The 23,020-nt window shown below is 44.5% G+C and overlaps 2 protein-coding genes across 3 annotated transcripts in view; one reads left to right on the top strand and one right to left on the bottom strand.

Moving 5' to 3' along the window:
- The window catches only part of LOC109896019 (ras GTPase-activating-like protein IQGAP1), an 84,797-nt gene that overhangs the window by 22,660 nt on the left and 39,117 nt on the right, over positions 1-23,020 (bottom strand). For both annotated transcript variants that reach the window (XM_020490207.2, XM_020490206.2), the window contains exons 6-15: positions 18,783-18,850; positions 15,716-15,829; positions 15,272-15,450; positions 14,516-14,603; positions 14,119-14,282; positions 11,984-12,071; positions 11,666-11,829; positions 11,330-11,490; positions 10,350-10,474; positions 9,843-10,006 (exon numbers count right to left, since the gene is read on the bottom strand). In XM_020490207.2, the coding sequence (XP_020345796.1) occupies positions 9,843-10,006; positions 10,350-10,474; positions 11,330-11,490; positions 11,666-11,829; positions 11,984-12,071; positions 14,119-14,282; positions 14,516-14,603; positions 15,272-15,450; positions 15,716-15,829; positions 18,783-18,850 (1,315 nt within the window). The remainder of the gene's footprint in view (positions 1-9,842; positions 10,007-10,349; positions 10,475-11,329; positions 11,491-11,665; positions 11,830-11,983; positions 12,072-14,118; positions 14,283-14,515; positions 14,604-15,271; positions 15,451-15,715; positions 15,830-18,782; positions 18,851-23,020) is intronic.
- On the top strand, positions 986-3,844 carry LOC109896020 (proteinase-activated receptor 3-like). The gene is made up of 2 exons (XM_020490208.2): positions 986-1,297; positions 1,748-3,844. Exons 1-2 carry the CDS (start codon positions 1,234-1,236, stop codon positions 2,806-2,808), a joined length of 1,125 nt encoding a protein of 374 aa, XP_020345797.1. The 5' UTR covers positions 986-1,233; the 3' UTR covers positions 2,809-3,844.

Here is a 23,020-nt window from a genome sequence, read left to right on the forward strand (position 1 = left end):
TTCAGAGTGGTAGACCACACAAACAAAAACAAACAATGCAATGCCAAATTCTATTTTGAGATGTTCACATATAATTAAAACTTTGCTGTAATTTTAGCGCTCGAGTTAGGACCACAAATCTCAAGTTAGGATTGAGCCCTAACTGAATGTTCTTTTCCAAACACTATCCAAGACAGCACATGTACAGTTGGCATTCCAAAGCAACAGCTAAATATATCATACCTGGGTTCAAATACAAAATCATTTTAAATAGTTTGAGCACTTCAGGCCAAATGGACAGGGTCTTTCTATTGGTCTATTAAGCCAGGCAAGCTCAAACAGGCACAGATCAATTATTTGTAAAGATTGTTCAAGTATTTGAAGCCCAGGTATGAAGCATATTAACAGCTACGAAAACAGCGCCAGCATGAACAAGAAGCTCTACCATTTCCTCTGTGTCCAGAGGTAAGACCTGATGGAAAATGTTAAAACACAGATTGTTATTTAGTGGCCAAAACATCTTCAGCTCAGTCCACAACATTGGTCATGGGGGCTCAAACACCACCTAAAATAGCAGAAAAACCTCACTGAACGTTTATTCTCCCTAACCACAAAAAGGCAGGAAGGAAGGAAGGCAAGGGAAAACATGCCCCTTTGGTTTCTGCCATGAAGTGGATCTGATTTTGACCTGAGAATTACCCACTGACCAGTACAGTATCTGAATAGCTTTAGGACATGCAGTCAATATTGTTACTGTAACTTTAGGCTAGTCATTTTTTATTAGTCAAGAAGATCTTCAGTCACAGAAACTTGCACAATAAACCCATAACATTGAAACAGCCAAAGGTCTTCCTGAGAATGGCATAATAGAACACTAAGGGGAAAAACCAAAGTGAGAAATGAACAAACTGTAAACTATTAGGGTGTTGCAACGAATGTCTCCTCCCACTACAACGAATCAGCAAATAGCTGCTGATAAAGAGAACAGGAATTCAGTTTCAGGCCTGGACATGAAAAAAATACACACACAAAATGCATACAGCCTGATGGTTCAGTGTTAACACTATCGGAGTGTGGACAGTACAGTAGCCTGTCTGACCATGTGAACCAGCAGTCTGGATGGCCAGTTGATCCTGCTAATGGTTGATCCTGCTAGTGGTTGATCCTGCTAGTGGACAACTAGACTATAGCAGGTCTACTGAAGAACCAGAGGACTGAGTTGGAATAATAACGTGGAGGAGAAAGGAGAAAGACATGGCAAAACTACTATCTGGGATACTCTTCTGTCTGTTGGTAGGACTCTCTCTCCAGGACAATGGTAAGTCACTTTCTTTTTACATGTCTCATTAGGATTTTATAGAACCTCTAAGAACCTTAACCTTGGAATTTCATATTACATTTGGTACTTTTTATCTACTTGGTAAAGCTGTTTATTGTCAGTTCTTTAGGCTGGGTTGAACAGGTCCATTTCCCCTCAAACAGGAAAACAAGACATGTTTTCTCTAACCAAATGTTATGCCAGAAAGTCTTCAGCTTGACAACATACACACGGAGATTCACTCTTACCCCAGTACACTGTCACATTTGGTCACATGTATGATGAAGTCTAAATCATCATACATGTTTTAAACAGAATTTTCAGATAACTAACTTTAAAACGACATTCCCATTTTATACTGTGTTTCATGACTATGTATGCAAAGTATAAAACCTCTCATGTGAAATAAAATCTATGGAAATATTCTTCCCCCTATTTTACCACAAATAGAGAAGAAACTCAAGACAAAAAGAACGGTCCCAGATGTGTTGAAACCAAAGACGTTCAAAGGCAGGGAATACCAGTCCAACTGTACAGCTGAGACAGGGCCCCCCAGCCTGGTCCCTCTGTCCCCTGGGCTGGATGTGAGGCTGGAGGACCCTGCAGCAGCCTACACCACGGGGCTCCTCAGCACCAGGCTCATCCCCTCAGCCTATCTCCTGGCCATGGCAGTGGGCATCCCCTCTAACGCTTTCATCCTGGCCTTCCTGAGGCTCCGGGCCAGGTCCTACTCCATGGCTGTCCTCTACCTGAGCCTGGCCCTCTCCGACCTGCTCCTCCTGCTCTCCCTGGCCCTCCGCATCCACTACCACCTCAACGGAAACAACTGGGTGTTCGGCGAGGTGGCCTGTCGCATCGTCACCGCCTGTTTCTACTGCAACGTCTACTGCTCTGCCCACACCATCGCGTGCATCAGCCTCAAGCGCTACCTGGCCGTGGTGAGGCCCTTCCTCTACAGTCGGCTGCCCAAGAAGACCTGGACGCTGGGGGCAAGCCTGGGCATGTGGGGCCTGTTTGGAGCAGCTGTGGTACCAGAGCTCCTGGTGAGGCAGAGCTTCTTGCTGCCCCGTATGGGCCTCATCACCTGCCATGACATACTGCCCCTGGAGGAGGATTCCCATGCCCTGCTGGTGCCCTACAGGCTGACACTGGTCTGCTTAGGGTTCCTCGTGCCATTTGTGACCTGTGCCTGGACCCATGTGGCGGTGGTGTGGCACCTGGGTCGCTCAGGCCTCGACTGGACACCCTTCATCAGGGTCAGTACACTGGTCTTCCTCATCTTCACTGTGTGTTTCGCTCCCAGTGGCGCCCTCCATATTGCCCACTATGTGAGGCTGTCCACCAGTGGAGAGGACGGGATGTATGTTTACACCAGCGCTGCAGTGTGTCTGTGCTGTTTCCACAGCTGTCTGGACCCATTCCTGTGTGTGCTCATGTCCAGGACAACAACCTCCAGACTACGCTTTGCTTCGCTCAGAAGGACACCTCAGAGACTTGCTGTTCCGGTGTAGAGACTCTCTCTGTGTGTGTGTGTGTGTGTGTGTGTGTGTGTGTGTGTGTGTGTGTGTGTGTGTGTGTGTGTGTGTGTGTGTGTGTGTGTGAGAGAGAAAGAAGGCCGATTTAAAGCAATGCTATTCGAGTGATAGACTGTTTTAAAACTCTGCAGCAGCTGCAAAAAAATTATAATTTACAATTAAAAAACAAGGTGACCCTCAAAAGCCAGATGGAGTTGGGTAAATTAGACATGCATTCGGTCTTTATATTACTGTGGTATAGGTTATGCTGCAGCAAACGCAGGCCTACCTGTCACAAGAAAGAAAAAAATTGTGACCATAATGAGATGATAGGTCTACATGCATTGTGTACTGCACTCCATACTGAGATGGGTCTGTCCCCACCCTAAGAGTTGATTCATCATGCAGAGGTTGTAGTGAAGCCAGATGTAGACATTGCATACAATTTAACAGTTCCATTTCAGACTATGCTATTCAGATAAATATTTTATTATTATTTACCGGTTTCTCGCAGTTATTTAACCTGGGAAAAGAGTGGTTTTGGGTGGGAAATCCCGGTAAATGGGTTCCGCCATTCTTATGACTGACTGCATTTCACACTACTTCTGGATTATAATTGGACTGTAAAGCTTGTATGAATGTCCTGCTTAATATAATGTTTGTGTCATCATCGCAAAAATGGCACTTTGGCTAGCTTTGGTACAGTCTATGTCAATCAGTGTTAATATTCTAGTTAATAACCTCTACAGGATCGGTATCCCAATACTGGGATGGTTGTTGCTAACGTGCACTAACGTGACTAGAATGACATTGTAAGCAACAGCCAACTTTCCAGGACATACAGTGCCTTGCAGAAGTATTCATCCCCTTGGCGTTTTTCCTATTTTGTTGCATTACAACCAGCAATTTAAATGGATTTTTATTTTTTTTATTTGGATTTCATGTAATGGACATAAACAAAATACTCCAAATTACAAAAGTGAAATGAAAAAAATAACTGGTTTCAAAAATGTAAAAAAAAAAATAAATTGGTGTGTGCATATGTATTCACCCCCTTTGCCATGAATCCCCTAAATAAGATCTGGTGCAAAGAATTACCTTCAGAAGTCACGTAATTAGTTAAATAAAGTCCACCTGTGTGCTTTGCAAGTGTAAATTCTATCAGCATATCGATTGCGCAACCAGGGCTCGCAAAACCCTAGATCATTGCTATTCTAACTTCCGTGACACATATAAGGCCCTCCCCTGCCCTCCATTCGGAAAAGCTGACCACGACTCCATTTTGTTGTTTCCAACCTATAGACAGAAACTAAAACAGGAAGCTCCCGCGCTCAGGTCTGTTCAACGCTGCTCTGACCAATCGGATTCCACGCTTCAAGATCGCTTCGATCACGTGGACTGGGAAATGTTCTGCATTGATGAATACGCTGATTCGGTGAGCGGGTTTATTAGCAAGTGCATCGGCGATGTCGTACCCACAGCTTCTATTAAAACATTCCCAAACCAGAAACTGTGGATTGATTGCAGCATTCGCACAAAACTGAAAGCGTGAACCACTGCTTTTAATCAGGGCAAGGTGACCGGAAACATGACCGAATACGAACAGTGTAGCTATTCCTTCCGCAAGGCAATCAAACAAGCTAAATGTTAGTATAGAGACAAAGTAGAGACGCAATTCAACGGCTCAGACATGAGAGGTATGTGGCAGGGTCTACAGTCAATCACGTACTATAAAAGGAAAACCAGCCCCATTGCGGACCAGGATGTCTTGCTCCCAGACAGACTAAACAACTTCTTTGCTCGCATTGAGGACAATACAGTGACACTGACACGGCCCACTACCAAAACCTGTGGGCTCTCCTTCACTGCAGCCGACGTGAGCAAAACATTTAAACGTGTCAACCCTCGCAAGGCTGCAGGCCCAGACGGCATCCGCAGCCGCGTCCTCAGAGCATGCGCAGACCAGCTGGCTGGTGCGTTTACGGACATATTCAATTCCATCCTTATCCCAGTCTGCTGTCCCCACATGCTTCAAGAGGGCCACAATTGTTCCTGTTCCCAAGAAAGCTAAGGTAACTGAGCTAAATGACTACTGCCCTGTAGCACTCACTTCCGTCATCATGAAGTACTTTGAGAGACTAGTCAAGGACCATATCACCTCCACCCTACCTGACACCCTAGACCCACTCCAATTTGCTTACCGCCCCAATAGGTCCAAAGACGGCGCAATTGCAAATCACACTGCACACTGCCCTAACCCATCTGGACAAGAGGAATACCTATGTGAGAATGCTGTTCATTGACTGCAGCTCAGCATTTAACACCATAGTACCCTCCAAACGTGTCATCAAGCTTGAGACCCTGGGTCTCAACCCCGCCCTGTGCAACTGGGTCCTGGACTTCCTGACGGGCCGCCCCCAGGTGGTGAGGGTAGGTAACAACATCTCCACCCCGCTGATCCACAACACTGGGGCCCCACAAGGGTTCTCAGCCCTGTCCTGTACTCCCTGTTCACCCACGACTGCGTGGCCATGCACGCCTCCAACTCAATCATCAAGTTTGCAGACGACACTACAGTGGTAGGCTTGATTAACAACAACGACGAGACGGCCTACAGGGAGGAGGTGAGGGCCCTCGGAGTGTGGTGTCAGGAAAATGACCTCACACAACGTCAACAAAACAAAAGGAGATGATCGTGGACCTCAGGAAACAGCAGAGGGAGCAGCCCCCCTATCCACATCGACGGGACAGTAGTGGAGAGGGTAGAAAGTTAAGTTCCTCAGCATACACATCACGGACAAACTGAAATGGTTCAACCACACAGATAGGGTGGTGAAGAAGGCGCAGCAGCGTCTCTTCAACCTCAGGAGGCTGAAGAAATTCAGTTGGTCACCAAAAACACTCACAAACTTTTACAGATGCACAATCGAGAGCATCCTGTCGGGCTGTATCACCGCCTGGTACGTCAACTGCACCGCTCTCCAGAGGGTAGTGATGTCTGCACAACGCATCACCGGGGGTAAACTACCTTCCCTCCAGGACACCTACACCACCCGATGTCACAGGAAGGCCAAAAAGATCATCAAGGACAACAACCCCCGAGCCACTGCCCGTTCACCCCGCTATCATCCAGAAGGCGAGGTCAGTACAGGTGCATCAAAGCTTGGACTGAGCGACTGAAAAACAGCTTCTATCTCAAGGCCATCAGACTGTTAAACAGCCATCACTAACATTGAGTGGCTGCTGCCAACATACTAACTCAACTCCAGCCACTTTAATAATGGAAAAATGGATGTAATAAATGTATCACTAGCCACTTTAAACAATGCCACTTCATATAATGTTTACATACCCTACATTACTCATCTCATATGTATATACTGTACTCTATACCATCCACTGCATCTTGCCTATGCCGTTCTATACCATCACTCATTCATATATATTTTTTTATGTACATATTCTTATTCATTCCTTTACAATTGTGTGTATAAGGTAGTTGTGAAATTGTTAGGTTAGATTACTCGTTGGATATTACTGCATTGTCGGAAATAGAAGCACAAGCATTTCGCTACACTCGCATAAACATCTGCTAACCATGTGTATGTGACAAATAAAATTTGATAAATAGCCTCTACAATCTATGTAAACATATTTTTCCATCTTGGAAAGCTGTAAGTGTTATAATATGATACAGTACTTGTTGCTCTAAGTCCTATCATCAACTGATTTGAGCCAGTGTATGGCTGTGGATTAACTGCATGGAATGGAATGTTGGCAGATCATTTCAAAAATGTGTGGAATCACTACACTTAAACTGTCTGGTTGGCTAGCTAACAAACATACTGTGCAGATAATCTTAAAAATCATTGTTTTCCACAATATCTTATCACAGCACTGGCTGACTGATGGCTTACCAACTCCCTTACCAAAATCGCTGACCATTTATACCGTCATAGAAGGTTTCATGTCCATTCTAGTATTGATGGTTTCATTTGTGTACTTTATCAGCAAGGATGTCCTGAAAAGCCAGCTGGCGGCAACAGTGATGACAAAAACAATTCTCCCAGAGGATGTTAAGAAACCAGACAGTGTTGGAGCCAAAAAGGACATGACTACTTCAAAGTTACCTTCATGTACTGTTATGTCTTGTTCACAATGACAACTTGTAAATAATACCCTTTCAGTACAAATGAAGTGTATTCATGTAGGCCTATTCCCATACATTCATTTGTTAATTTATTCTCATTTTACTGAATATTTAAAATGGTCCATATTGATAGAAGGATCAGGGTTTAGATAAAGGTGAGGGCTGGTTCATACCTGTGCTCCAGACAGACCTGTTACAGCATGCTCCCATTAATCAGTGACCATCTCATTCATGTCTCTGGCCCTCCCTCTTATTAAGTCTAAGTTACAGATCTAGACTGCGTCCCAAATGGCACCATATTCCCTATATAGTGTGCTACTTTTGACCAGAGCACTGGGCGCTGATCAAAAGTTACTCACTATATAGCGAATAGGGCAACCTAGATCTGTAAGATCTGATCAACAGCTGTGATCCCGAGCCTCTAAGTAGCACTCTGTCCATGAAATGTATGAAGGGGGAATTGAGGGAATATACACAGAGTGTACTAAACATTAGGAACACCTTCCTAATATTGATTTGCACCTCCCCTGTTGCTCTCAGAAAAGCCTCAATAGGCCTTATGCACATTCCATGATCGAACTTTCTAAACACACTTCCTATCGGTTTGGCAATTTCCGGTCAGTCTAGTTGTTATCAACGATATAACGTTACTACCACTATGTCGCAGGTTTTTTACTAGGTGTCTTCAGGACTTGCCTCAAATTAATATTGTTCATCGAATTATTACATCAGCCTCCGAGACTCCAGCTAGCAAGAATGAAAAGGGGTTCAAGATGTATATAGGAAGCTACATAGACAACTATGAAGGTGAGTACCAAGTCAGTGACCGATATAACGTTAGCTAGCTACAATCATTAGCTAGCTAATTTAACTATTAACTGTAGCTAGCTAGTTACTTCGTAAAAGGACGTAACTTTGACAGAATCTACCTGAGAATGTGTGTATTTTCGTTAGCTTGGTTAAGTTATGCTTGCTAGCTATATTTGCTAGCTAAAAATAACTGTTATTCATGTCTTCTACACAGTATCTAACAAAGATACATTGACAGGGGAGATCACCGTGAGGGCTGCCTGTCACAGGTCCATGAGGAAGAGTGAAAAGCCGCACGGCATGAGAGGTAGGGAAAGGTTATAGATAGCTACTATGGACCTTGTTAAACATCTCCTGTGAGACACTGTCATCATGGTCAAAATGTGTTGGAGACAGTGTCAACGTTTAATCTTATCAGTAGATAGATATTAAGGATGGGTCCCAATCCCAATTTAGAATTGCCCACTTAACAGGTTATTTGGTAAAGATCTGTTGATGCAGTGTTTGGTAGTTTTGTTACTGGAACACAATGTATAGTTGAATTAGCCCCTAGTTAAGAAGACTAGACACTACTATGTTTATTGTTATTCATTCTCACTTCAGTCTTCCATCACACTCATCTTCACAGATGGTGTTAAAGCACTCCGTACCAGTGATGGTGGTCCAAAGCCACTGCTCCTGTGTTGCAGGAAGTGTTCTGTGTATGCAGACCATGGAGATGAAGAGGGGGCTAGCCATGGAGTACTGCACACTGAAGAATGTTGACTTCTTTCCGTGTGGCTTCGTAGTGCACCCAGATGCTCCGTGGTTAGGATCCTCTCCAGATGGAATCATATTTGATCCCAGTGTGAGACCACACTTTGGACTCTTAGAGGTCAAGTGCCCAAATGTACCAAGTTATGTTGACTGCCCTTACCTGAAGATACAGAATGGAGAGCTGAAGTTGAAGAGATCTCATGCCTACTAACAAATACTGCATCAACAGATCTTTACCAAATAACCTGTTAAGTGGGCAATTCTAAATTGGGATTGGGACCCATCCTTAATATCTATCTACTGATAAGATTAAACGTTGACACTGTCTCCAACACATTTTGACCATGATGACAGTGTCTCACAGGAGATGTTTAACAAGGTCCACAGTAGCTATCTATAACCTTTCCCTACCTCTCATGCTGTGCGGCTTTTCACTCTTCCGCATGGACCTGTGGCAGGCAGCCCTCACAGTGATCTCCCCTGTCAATGTATCTTTGTTAGATACGGAGTAGAAGACATGAATAACAATTATTTTTAGCTAGCAAATATAGCTAACAAGCATAACTTAACCAAGCTAACGAAAATACACACATTCTCAGGTAGATTCTGTCAAAGTTACATCATTTTACGAAGTAACTAGCTAGCTACAGTTAATAGTTAAATTAGCTAGCTAATGATTGTAGCTAGCTAACGTTATATCGGTCACTGACTTGGTACTCACCTTCATAGTTGTCTATGTAGCTTCCTATATACATCTTGAACCCCTTTTCATTCTTGCTAGCTGGAGTCTCGGAGGCTGATGTAATAATTCGATGAACAATATTAATTTGAGGCAAGTCCTGAAGACACCTAGTAAAAACCTGCGACATAGTGGTAGTAACGTTATATCGTTGATAACAACTAGACTGACCGGAAATTGCCAAACTGTTAGGAAGTGTGTTTAGAACGTTCGATCATGGAATGTGCATAAGGCCCAATCATCGGGCATGGATTCTATAAAGTGTTGAAAGCATTCCACAGAGATGCTGGCCCATGACTCCAATACTTCCCACAGTTGTGTCAAGTCAAGTTGGCGGGATGTCCTTTGGGTGGTGGACCATTCTTGATACACACGTGAAACTGTTGAGTGAAAAACCCAGCAGCATTGCAGTTCTTGACATACAAACCGGTAAGCCTGGCAACTACTCCCATACCCCATTCATCAAAAGGTACTTAAATCTTTTGTCTTGCCCATTCACCCTCTGAGTGGCACACATACACAATCCATGTTTTGTACACTCAGTGTAGGATCTCATAATGGCTGGCAGTACAATACCTTGCAGATGATTAGCTTGGTGTTCTGCAGGACGTCGTGGTAGTGTTTGGCTGTGGCTGGGTTGACTCCCTGCAGTTTGGCCGTGGGCAGGAGCAGGGCAGAGAGGGTCTGGTTAGGGTCATCAGAGCTCAGTGCCTCATTGATCTCAGATATAGCAATAATACCTAGAGGGGAATGAGACAGACAGCACATGTAGTGAGCTTGACAGTCAGGGTTAGAGTTGGACAGTCAGGGTTAGAGTTGGACAGTCAGGGTTAGAGTTGGACAGTCAGGGTTAGAGTTGAACTGCACCAAGCAGCAGGTGAACAACCATAATGACACTGAACGCAGTACTACTTCATGTACATTTCAGATTTATAGTGTGTGGATTTATTTATTGGAGACTGCAGACCATTCTACCAGCCGTAGTGAAATAGTTGGACTTAGCACCCTATCCCCTATGGGCCCTGGTCTAAATAGGGAATAGGGTTGCATTTGGGATGCAGAGGTTAAGAGGATGTGACCTACGCTCGTGTTCCTCGTGGACCTGCAGATTGACTGTGTCGATGGTCTTCTGAACATCATTCCAGGTGAGGAACTCCAGGCCGCGGGACAGACTGTCGGCTCTGAGGCTGATCAGAGTGTCTGCGTACCTGAGAGACAGAGGGAGAGGGGGATGGAGAGTGGTAGAGGGGAAAAGAGGAAGAGGAGAGAGTGGGAGGGGAAAGGAGGAGAGAGAGGGGGAGGCCAAGGGAGGTTACATATTCGGCAGACAGACAATTCTAGGTGTTATCTGTGTGCATCTGTGGTGAGCTGTGGAGAGAGTTTCCTCATGAGGGACATGGTTATGGGGTTACCTGTGATATGACAGACAGTTGTGGTGTTAGCTACCTGTGCAGGTTGTGGTGTTAGCTACCTGTGCAGGTTGTGATGGTGGTCCTGGTGTTAGCTACCTGTGCATGTTGTGATGGCGTTGGTGGTGTCAGCTACCTGTGCAGGTTGTGATGGCGTTGGTGGTGTCAGCTACCTGTGCAGGTTGTGATGGCGTTGGTGGTGTTAGCTGACTGTGCAGGTTGTGCTGGCGTTGGTGGTGTTAGCTGACTGTGCAGGTTGTGATGGCGTTGGTGGTGTTAGCTGACTGTGCATGTTGTGATGGCGTTGGTGGTGTTAGCTGCCTGTGCTGGTTGTGATGGTGGTGTTAGCTACCTGTGCAGGTTGTGATGGCGTTGGTGGTGTTAGCTACCTGTGCAGATTGTGATGGCGTTGGTGGTGTTAGCTGCCTGTGCAGGTTGTGATGGTGGTGTTGGTGGTGTTAGCTACCTGTGCAGGTTGTGATGGTGGTGTTGGTGGTGTTAGCTACCTGTGCAGGTTGTGATGGTGTTGGTGGTGCTAGCTACCTGTGCAGGTTGTGATGGTGTTGGTAGTGTTAGCTACCTGTGCAGGTTGTGATGGTGTTGGTGGTGTTAGCTACCTGTGCAGGTTGTGATGGTGTTGGTGGTGTTAGCTACCTGTGCAGGTTGTCGTGGTCCATGTTGCTGAAGCCCAGAGGAGAGTCAGAAAGCTGTTCAGTGACAGCCTGGGGTTCCTTGGTGTCCAGGACCTCGTTGAGCACCGCCACCGCAGACAGCATCTCTACTGCAACAGACAGCTCCTCATGCCCCAGGCCTGCCTGTTAGATTCAACCAGAGATTAGTGATCATATACTGGACATACAACCAGATACACACGCACAACAGTCTGCCCACCGGCCAACCTAGCTCGGGTGTGAAAACCAGCAACCACATCTGTACAACATTATATTGTAGCTTAAAATAAGAAAAGAGTAATGTGTGTGTGTGTGTCACCTTTGGTCCCTGTATCTGCAGGCTGAACAGTTCGGTCTGGTAGAGGTTGGCAGCAGTCTGGTAGACTATGGGGAGCTGGGCCTCTGGGTTTATCAGCTCCTCTATAGTCTCTGCTGCTACTCCATGACGAATGGCAGAGTTGATCGCTGTAATGGCCTCCAGTTCTGCGTGGCAAAAATATCATACAACATTTTCATATTAACTGTACTATAGGGGCAAAGACATACATACACATACATACTTATAGTACCAACACTGAACTTTGAAACACTGGGGAATATTACAAAATGAGAGTGATGGAGGGTGAGGGGTGCTTACTTCGTTTCTCTGCCTCAGCAAAGTCGTTACAGGATATGACCACCCTCTGAATCTCCTCCCTCTCCAGCATCACTGCACCTCCAGCGTCCTGAGGTCCACGGAGAAAGTGTTTGGGTGACAAGTTCAATTCAATAGAAAATTCTGGGTTCTGTAACACTAATGCAACTTGCATCAATGAATTAAGACTGTCATCTTATGCTCTTAAAGGCAAACAAAGTGTGTAGGCATTCTCAATTATTTTTATGGGATACCTTATATCCCCAACTAGGGCTGTTATGGAGACCGTATTATCGCCACACCGGCGGTCTCGAGTCATGACGCAGTCAAATTCCACTAAAGTCACAACAACTAGGCTTCTCCAAGCTCTGATGCTGCTGCTGGTCATTAGTAGCCCATCAAACTTGCTAACTGCCGTGTACTCAGCACTCTATTGGCCCTCTAATCACTCTGACATCAATGCAAATGTATTTGAAAATCAAATCAAACACTTCATGAGAGACCATGAGCTCTTGTTGCGCAACATTTCAGAGTTTTGATGGACTCTATTAAAAAGAGGAGGATCCCATCAGCTTTCTATAAGCTAGGCATACTATATTTATTTCTCAACTTTCCTAATATTAAGCACATTGCTTTGCTTTACAGCAGGAGTATAGCCTACCTGGCTGGCGTGAATAATGAACAACGGGAAAAGTGTCCTCTGTTTGCCATTTAAGTGCATAGATGACAAGTATTTTTTTTTACCCTGCCCCTGTTCCAAGACAGGCGCATGATAATGGTCCATTCTAAATCAAAACTTATTTCATACATATACTAAATAATATATGTAAAGACAAGATTAAATCAAGAATAGTCTGACAATATTAATATATATCATTCACAAGTGATAGGCTATATCTTGTGAATGATGCCCAGCTTGTGTGCAGTAAGGCAAGAAACAGCATGTCTTTTTTTTGCAAGTTTTTCAAAATGATAGTTGCCTAGCCCATGGGCATATATATTTTGATAAGGTTTGTATTACAACTAGAGGGGCCAAATAACTTCTTAAAATGAAGTACACTAATCTGCTTTACAACCGGTGTAGAGCCTAACTGGCATACATAAAGCGGCACGTGAGCTTCAAGTTTGGGGGACATGATTTTCACCATAAAAATGCACCTTTATAATAAAGCATTACATGTATAATCGCATTTACAGTCACTTTTGAGAATGGTGTTTTCCCGCTAATTGATTGCATTTTAGAACATTTGCGCTTATAGCTTACCATGTGCACATTGCTGCGCTTATAAAGTGAAGAAACAGCCTAATAGTTTATCAACATTTTAAGCTAAACGTTCTGATCTTGCATCAGCCTCATTGCTTTTAAAAGTTTTTTTGATGTGAGTGGTTGTATTAATTTGTGATCTATCGCATTCCACAACTGTCCCCGATGTGTCGGTCTTCCCTTGTAGCCTACTTCGGAGCTGAGATGCCTGTGAGAAGGACCCGATCACATGACGGGCATTGGCTAATAAGAATTGAGATATGTGAGAGAGCCATATGAGTGAGAGGTGCTTCGGAGCACACAGCCGGGAGAAGGGAATTATAATGATTATATTCAGCCCAAGGGCACAACGGCCATTGGCCGCAAAAGGCATGGATTTTTTTAGGGGGCGTTACAGCCACACAAGGGGGATGTCGGCAGGACAATCGAGGCATGTCAAGTGCTTGTCAAATTGTGAATGAGAGACTGCTGTAGGGTGTACAGCCTGCGCAAGAAACTAAGCAGAGCTCATGCCTTCGTGCAACTTTTTTCAAATCATTATTAGGTCACATCATGCAGCCTTAGAATGTATTAAAAATGAATCACAACTAAAGTTGCATAAATAACTATAAATTAAGCATAGAAGGATCCAGTTTCTTTGTTAACCTCTCAACACAGGATAGCTGCATGTACGCACTCCCTCAGAAATCGTTTGGAGAAAATATCCTTTTCTATTTCATTCAGCTACGTTCAATTGTATTCTTAAAACTACAAAATAATGGAATGGAATTCTAAGCAAATCTTGTCTGCTAAATGAACTAGTGTAGCCCATAGCCATATGGTATAGCCAACCTACTAGACGTGCCTCCACCATTTGACCACTGTCCTTACTGACCCGAGTCTGGACTTGGCAGTAGGTGGTGAAGTGCTCCAGGTACCAGTGAGAGTTGGCCTCTTGGACCCCCAGCAGCCCCAGGGCCAGCACCTTGAGCCCAACTAGCAGCGCAGCCTCATTCTGGGCAGAGATGGCCTGGTTCACCTGCCGCACCGCCACCTGCGCTGGAGAGACAGACACGAGGGAGCAGGGGTTGGACGGAGACAGACTGGACACATCCCAAATAAATCAACCCTCAGCCACAAACCTGTAGACAAGGGGTGTCCAACCTCTTGTTTTGACATGAGATCTCAAACCGGCTGCGGAAAAGGTAGAAGATCTACCAGACACATCCTGAAGGCCTATCCTAGATGTTCAGAATACACATTTTTGAGGTCATAAGAGTGACGGTAGTTACTGTTAACAAGGTCGACGCAGCTCTGGATCTCTTGCTGGGTCAGCAGCTCCTCATAAACATCTCTCTCCTCTGTGGCTATGGACAAGCGCTGAGCAGAGAGACAAGAGAAAAAGCATTGTGTTAGATGGACTATAAACATACATTCTTAAGGTTTTTACATTTTGTGCATATTGAAACCGCAGGAGTCTGCTGAGGGGAGGACGGCTCCTAATAATGGCTGGAATGGAGTAAATGGAATGGTATCAAACACATGGAAAGCATGTCTGATGTGTTCGAATACCGTTCCATGGATTACGATCCAGTCATTACTACTATCATTGAAACTAAAACAGACCGTCATGCTAAAACTGTTGACAATCTGGCCATCATATTAACTTTGGATTTAAGATCATGACTTTGCTGAAATAATGTGTAATTTAACACAGCGGGTCATGTTACACAGAGTTAGTGTAGAGTATGAGAGGAAAGATACCAGCTGGTGTGGAAAGACTAGTGTTGTAGTGGGAGTTCAGCTGATGCTGCAGCCACTGGAATGTCATGGCAAGGGCTGCTGGGTGTTTCAGGTGGTATTCACTGCAGACAAGACTAATACTATACTATTTCTGTTCAGAACAGGATCAAGATACTGATCCAAGGTCAGTTTTGAAACTTCTATCAGGACTCAGGACCCATAGGTCTCTGGTCAAAAAACAGCCTTCTTCTGGGTGCCTCTTTGGTGGAAAGGGCAACATCAGGGAGGATTTGGGAGTTCCTCACCCTGCCTGAGGCCTGGAGCTCCTTGCTGGCCTTGGCCCGGCTAAGAGTGTCCTGGTAGTCCTGGGCCAGCTCTTCCCCAGTGTTCCTTAGCATAGCGTTGGGGTTCTTCAATGTCCCTATGGTCACAGCCGCCTCACCCTTATCCACCGCCTCGTTGATGGCAAACACAGCAGCGTGCACTGAGGAGGGACACCAGCAAGAATGAGTAACACTCGGCAGTAAACATGTCTGTATGTCTGTCTATGAGAGGTCAGACCTTTGTTATAGCCCAGCACTAACACACCTGATTCAACTAATCTGCTAATCATCAAAGGTTGGATTAGTTGAATTGGGTGTTTTAGTGCTGGGCTGGAACCAAACCCTGGACACCCTATGGGTCTCTCCAGGAGCAAGATAGAAGACATGTGGTCTCCAGTGGATGGAACAGTGTACTGTCCTACTCACAGGTTGCCTCGTCCACCGAGAGCTCGTTGGCCAGGATGCCTCCTATCTTGCTGAAGGTTGGCATCTGAATGCCGTATTTCTCCAGCTCGCTCCGCATGTTACTGATCTCCTCCTCTGTGGGACAGACAGGAACACAATACAACCAGACTGGTACAGCAGGAAACCTCGACTCCCCTGGGAGAGGGCCTGCTAATTCACTGGCAAAATGTAGAACATCAAGACGCTTTGGAGAAATTACAAAGCAATACAGTGAAATTAAGCTGTTTTAGTAAGCTAGTATTTACAGTAAGGAATGTCGTCAATACGTGACTTCTGCTTTGCATGACTGGCATACAGTGCATTCGGAAAGTATTCAGACCCCTTGACCTTTTCCACATGGTTACGTTACAGCCTTATTGAAAAATTTATGAAATAGTTTTTTCCATCAATCTACACACAATACCCCATAATGATGAAGCAAAAACTTTTTGCACATTACAAATAAACTGAAATATCACATTTACATAAGTATTCAGACCCTTTACTCAGTACTTTGTTGAAGCACCTTTGGCAGCAATTATAGACTTCGCGAGTCTTCTTGGGTATGACGCTACAAGCTTGGGTATGACGCTACAAGCTTGGCAGACCTGTATTTGGGGAGTTTCTCCTATTCTTCTCTGCAAATCCTCTCAGGCTCTGTCAGGTTGGATGAGGAGAGTCACTGCACAGATATTTTCAGGTCTCTCCAGAGATGTTCAATCGGGTTCAAGTCCGGGCTCTGGCTGGGCCACTCAAGGACATTCAGAAACATGTCCTGAAGCCACTCCTGCGTTGTCTTGGCTGTGTGCTTAAGGACGTCCTGTTGGAACGTGAACCTTCGCTCCAATCAGAGGTCCTGGGCACTCTAGAGCAGGTTTTCATCAAGGATCTCTCTGTACTTTGCTCCGTTAATCTTTCCCTCGATACGGTCTCGTCTCCCAGTACCTGCTGCTGATTAAACATCCCCACAGCATGATGCTGCCACTACCATGCTACACTGTAGGGATGGGTGGCAGGTTTCCTCCAGAAGTGACGTTTGACATTCAGGCCAAAGACTTCAATCTTAGTTTCATCAGACCAGAGAATCTTGCTTCTCATGGTGTGAGAGTCCTTTAGGTGCTTTTTGGCAAGCTCCAAGCTGGCTGTAATGTGCCTTTTAATGAGGAGTGGCTTCCGTCTGGCCACTCCACCTGATTGGTGGAGTGCTGCAGAGATGGTTGTCCTTCAGGAAGGTTCTCCCATCCCCACAGATGAAATCTGGAGCTCTGTCAGTGACCACATGCTGATTACTTTAAAACCAACACGTAGTGTTCTTCTCTGTCTGGCACCAGCCAGGCTTTGATTGGGTGCTTGAACCCATAGGAACAGTTGCTGTAGGAACAGTGTACATACGATGGGATACACAAGGCTGTAACGTCACAAAAAAAAGGTAAAGGGGTCTGAATACTTCCCGAATGCACTGGATCTATTTCAGTCATATTAGCCTACAGTACTTTGATATTGTCCACCTTTTCATATAACATACACCGAGTATACTAAACCTTAGGAACATTGACAGACTGACCAGGTGAAAGCTATGATCCCTTATTGATGTCACCCGTTAAATCAACCTCTAAATGAAGGGGAGGAGACCGGAAATGAAAGATTTTTAAGTCTCAAGATATTTGAGACATGAATTGTGTGTGTGTGCCATTCAGAGGGTGAACGGGCAAGACAAAATATGTAATTTAATTTCACCTTTATTTAACTAGGCAAGTCAGTTAAGAACAATTTCTTATTTTCAATGACAGCCTAGGAACAGTGGGTTAACTGCATGTTCAGCGGCAGAACGACAGATAAGTACCTTGTCAGCTCGGGGATTTGAACTTGCAACCTTTTGGTTACTAGTCCAACGCTCTAACCATTAGGCTACCCTGCCGCCCCAGGGTAAGTGCCACTAGGCTACCCTGCCGCCCCAGGGTAAGTGCCTTTGAACAGGGTATGGTAGTAGGTGCCAGGCGCACCCGTTTGAGTGTGTCAAGAACTGCAACGCTGCTGGGTCAACAGTTTCCTGTGTGTATTAAGAATGGTTCACCACCCAAAGGAAATCCAGACAACTGTGGGTAGCATTGGAGCCAACATTGGAGCCAACATTGGCTAGAATCCCTGTGGAATGCATTCGACACCTTGTAGAGTCCATTCCCCGACAAATTGTGACTGTTCTGAGGGCAAAATGGGGTGCAACTCAATATTAGGAAGTATATCTCGTCGGTGAAATGGGCACTTTATTTTTGGGGGCGTTGGAGTACAAGTGAATAACTTCAGTCAGTGATAGCAATTGATAAAGGTTCAAGTGTTTTTTATGAGTGAGTGTTATATTGCAGTTATTCATCCAGATAAGACATGTGGTGGGTACTTCCCACTTCACTCACAACAACCACAGTATATCATACTGATCTCCACAGTGCTTATCGAATTGAACATGCAGCTAGGTTCGAGCGATGACGTTCTGTTTCAATCAAAATCAAACAAGAGCACCAATTATCTGTGCAAGGCTAAAGCAAGGCTAAATGAGTCTTCATGATTTCCTTTAGTTTCAAAGAGAGGTAGTAATTACTACAGCAGTTCCTCCTTCACTACAACACTGTGTGATGTTAGTGTTCATTTTGGAGCAGTCAGCTCAATGCAACAAGTTCATTATACTGTAGTACCTCTTTACACTAGTTTTACTAGTCACTGTCCAACGAAATGCTTACTTGCAGGTTCCCACAGCAACTGTTCCTACGGGTTCAAGCACCCAGCATTCAATCAAAACCAGTCTGGTGCCAGACAGAGGAAAACACTACGTGTTGATTTTAAAGTACAGGGTGAACTCAAGCTATGGCTCTCATGAGATCTCTAATTATGATGCTGGAATAGAAGAGCTGGTGGAATAAATGCTACTGTAGCCTTGTAAAACACTAGTGTAGCCTGGTAAAATGCTACAGTAAAATACCACTGTGGCCTGGTAAAATGCTACAGTAAAATACCACTGTGGCCTGGTAAAATGCTGTGGGCTGGTCTTTCTTACCTGTGAAGGCCACTTTCCCCAGCAGGTCCTGGATCTGTGGTGCAATGCCCCGTTTGTACAGGTATAAGCTGGAATAAAACACAAGGTTGTGTTACATTTCCATTTCATTTTGGTCATTTAGTAGAGCTACTTCTAGTCAGGTTTTGCTTCAAGTATCCTGGAGAATAACTGCCTGGGGTCGAGGGATGGAACGGTATGAAGCGCTCAGATCTTTAATTTAGATTTAATGGTTAGGAAGAAAGGGTACTAAAGTTGTGGATAAGATGTGGCTACGTTTATTCAATAACTCAGAGGCAGGGGAAACATCATTTACTAACATCTGCATCTATCCACACTTTTCCCTTGCTTGAATACTTTAGAAATGCATCCTTCCTTCCTCTTGCCCTTGGGTCAGCAAGGAATCCACCATATTGCTTTCACCTATGAATGCATGTCAGTCTGATAAGTGACAACTTGAAGTGAGGAAGGAAGGATGCATCCCAAGGGGACCTTGAAACATCATCTTCTCCAAACTGAGCTAGAAGAGCATCGGCCCAATAAACTGCAATTCCCCCTTTTCCCCACAGGGGAGCAATATGTGCTCAGAGAAAGCAGCAGTCAGAATACTGACAAGCCAACTGCACTGACTGTACTGAGCCCAGGTGGCTGGAAACTGCATTAAACTTTCATCTGCCAGCAGGTTCTTGATAAGTGGGCATGAATTATAGATTGGGCTACGGGTCTCTTCCTGAGGGGTTTAAAGTCTGGTAAGACAGAGGGAAGGCCAAAAGTTTATTATGTCGTTTCCATTCTATTGTGTTGCCTTTCTATTTTTCCACTTCACTGAAATCTCAACAAAGGCTCACTAGCCCAGTGTGTCTACTTCTCCTCAGAGCTAGAGTTTATTCCCTACCCTGGCTCCCAATGGGGTTAGACCGCACTGCCAGGAAGGAAGAGCACGTGTGCGTGCACAGGCAGGGAAGGAAGCCTGCCCTCATGGGCCATGACCAAACAGCTCAAAGACAACAACAAAAAAACAAGTCAACTAGCTAACGCATTCACTCCAATTCTCTGTCACATTCAGATGGATATACAGTACAAGTAGTGCTCGACTTGGGCAGGAGCTTAGCGGTACTGAATAGCAGCACTGTAAATGTTCTACTGCTTGAGTTCCTGCACTTCCTAAAATACTGGCTAAAAATATTGTGGCGTTCCTGCACCTAAACAGTAACGGCACCCAAAATGATACCAGCAAGTCAAGCACTGTATACATTACAAACCCCTCTTCTCTGTACACATGACAGTGTATGTGTATTGTATACATGACAGTCAATGTGGTCACAGAACACAGGGTCTGGAATAAAACCAGTCAGTACAAAACCAGACACTAACAGTGACACCATTAACTTCACACAATGACAAAATGTCACTACAGATCTGTTACTTCTACTAGCACCACCACACTATGACAGCAGCTCCGAGGTAAGACTGGAGACTGATTGACTGACTGGTCAAAAGTAGTGCACTTAACAGGGAAAGGGTGCCATTTGGGATGCAAGCTCAGTATAGGCCGGCCTGTAGGCCAGTGTGTACCAACAAGGGGTACTACTAGGAGCCCGGGGGTATATGGCCTATCCACAGGGGGTACTTGAGATGGCTCATGAGACCATAGGCTTTCTGGTCAAATGCACATGAGGGGGTACTGCAAGGTAAATCTGGGCAGAGAAAAATGTACTTGGTGGTACAGTAACCAAAAAAGTTTGTGAAGCACTGTTATAGGCTGTTTATTTTCTAGAGATGTTAACAGGGGTGTGTATACTACATTATGCAGTTATATCAGTTATTCAGTGTTCAAAAGCACTGGACAGAGAGCCGTTACAGTAGGTTGCTGGACCTTGGCTCTCCGTCAAACCTGTGGGATGTTTATGATAGCACAGTGCATAATCAGGACATGAATCAATCATGACCTTTGAAAAAAGAGCGGGAGTTAGAGGGCTGTGTGAGAGTGACTCATGGGGTTTACTACATTTAACACACTTTCAATCCGTGAATAAAGTTAACAGTAATGCCTTTTAGCGTAATAATCTAAGGCCAACCCACACCTGCAACAGCTGTGAAGCTGTAATAACGTTATATAGGTTATAATGTATGAACCTGCATTAATGTTATAACAGTGCCTTCAGAATGTTCACACCCTTTGACTTTTTACACATTTTGTTGTGTTACAGCCTGAATGTAAAATGGATTCATTTGAGATGATGTGTCCCTGGCCAACACATCTTTTTTGAAATGTTTACAAATTAATAAAAAATGAAAAGCTGAAATGTCTTGAGTCAATATTCAACCCCTTTATGGCAAGCCTAAATACGTTCAGGAGTAAACAAGTCACATGATAAATTGCATGGATTTTTGAATACCTCATATTTGTACCCCACACATACTGTTCAATTATCTGTACCTCAGTCGAGCAGTGAATTTCAAAAACAGATTCAACCACAAAGACCAGGGAGGTTTTCCAATGCCTCACAAAAGAAGGGCACCTATTAGTAGATGGTTACAATAAAAAAAAAAGCAGAAACTGAATATCCTTTGAGCATGGTAAAGTTATTAAAACATGCCTTTGGTGCAGCATTACAGCCAGTCACTACAAAGATACATGTCCTTCCTAACTCAGTTGCCGGAGAGAAAGGAAACTGCCAAGGAATTTTGGCATGAGGCCAATGGTGACTTTAAAACAGTTAGAGTTTAATGGATGTAATAGGATGGATCATTAACATTGTAGTTACTCCACAAAACTAACCTAAATGACAGAGTGAATTGAATAAAGATGGCGCCGGAGGGTAGGGCTGCCGTCTTATCGGCTCTTAAACAACCATGCTACTTTGTTTTTTCGTGTTGTTCGTAACTTGTTTTGTACATAATGTTGTTGCTGCTACCGTCACTTATGACCGAAAAGACCTCCCAGACATCAGAACTTGGATTACGCACCTAAAACTGGACGAGGAGTTCTTCTTCGATGAGTCAGACACAAGGGAAAAACTACGGATACCTGAACAGGTCCAGATCCCGTGAATGGCTGGAAAAGTTAAACGTAGGTTTCGCAGAAAGAGATCAGGTGAGGAGTGGCTAATCTGCCCTTGCCTTCCATTGTGCTGGCTTCAATCACTGGAAAATACAGTGGCTTGCGAAACTATTTCACCCCCTGGCATTTTTCCTATTTTGTTGCCTTACAACCTGGAATGAATAAAAACATTTGAGGGTTTGTATCATTTGATTTATACAACATGCCTAACACTTTGAAGATACCAAAATATTTTTTCTTGTAAAACAAGAAATAAGACACACAAAAAAAGAAAACTTGAGCGTGCAAAACTATTCACCACCCCAAAGTCAATACTTTGTAGAGCCACCTTTTGCAGCAATTTTAGCTGCAAGTCTCTTGGGGTGTCTCTATAAGCTTGGTACATCTAGCCCTTGGGATTTTTGCCCATTCTTCAAGGCAAAACTGCTTCAGCTCCTTCAAGTTGGATGGGGTCCCCTGGTGTACAGCAATCTTTAAGTCATGCCACAGATTCTCAATTCGATTGAGTTCCTGGGCTTTGACAAGGCCATTCAAAGACATTTAAATGTTTCCCATTAAACCACTCACGTGCTGCTTTAGTAGTAAACTTAGGGTCATTGTCCTATTGGAAGGTGAACCTCCGTCTGTCTCAAATCTCTGGAAGACAAACAGGTTTCCCTCAAGAATTTCCCTGTATTTAGCGCCACCCATCATTCCTTCAATTCTGACCAGTTTCCCAGTCCCTGCCAATGAAAAACAACCTCACAGCATGAAGCTGCCACCACCATGCTTCACTGTGGGGATGGTGTTCTCCGGGTGATGAGAGGTGTTGGGTTTGCGCCAGACATAGCATGTTCCGTGGACAAAAAGCTAAATTTCAGTCTCATCTGAACAGAGAACCTTCTTCCATATGTTTGGGGAGTCTCCCACAAGCCTTTTGGCGAACACCAAATGTGTTAGCTTACTTTGTTCTTTAAACAATGGCTTTTTTCTGGCCACTCTTCCGTAAAGCTCAGCTCTGTGGTGTGTACAGCTTAAAGTGGTCCTATGGACAGATACTCCAATCTCTGCTGTAGAGCTTTGCAGCTCCTTCGTGGTTACCATCGGTCTCTTTGTTGCCTCTCTGATTAATGCCCTCCTTGCCTGGTCCGTGAGTTTTGGTGGGCAGCCCTCTCTGGGCAGGTTTGTTGTGTTGCCA

Source organism: Oncorhynchus kisutch, linkage group LG8, assembly GCF_002021735.2.
Source record: "Oncorhynchus kisutch isolate 150728-3 linkage group LG8, Okis_V2, whole genome shotgun sequence".
Taxonomy (NCBI): domain Eukaryota; kingdom Metazoa; phylum Chordata; class Actinopteri; order Salmoniformes; family Salmonidae; genus Oncorhynchus; species Oncorhynchus kisutch.

Bases quoted from the DNA above. Each gene is read 5' to 3' on its own strand.
- LOC109896020 (XM_020490208.2), top strand. From the start codon at position 1,234: ATGGCAAAACTACTATCTGGGATACTCTTCTGTCTGTTGGTAGGACTC. The intron at 1,298-1,747 runs GTAAGTCACTTT...TACCACAAATAG, and splicing joins ACTCTCTCTCCAGGACAATG to AGAAGAAACTCAAGACAAAA.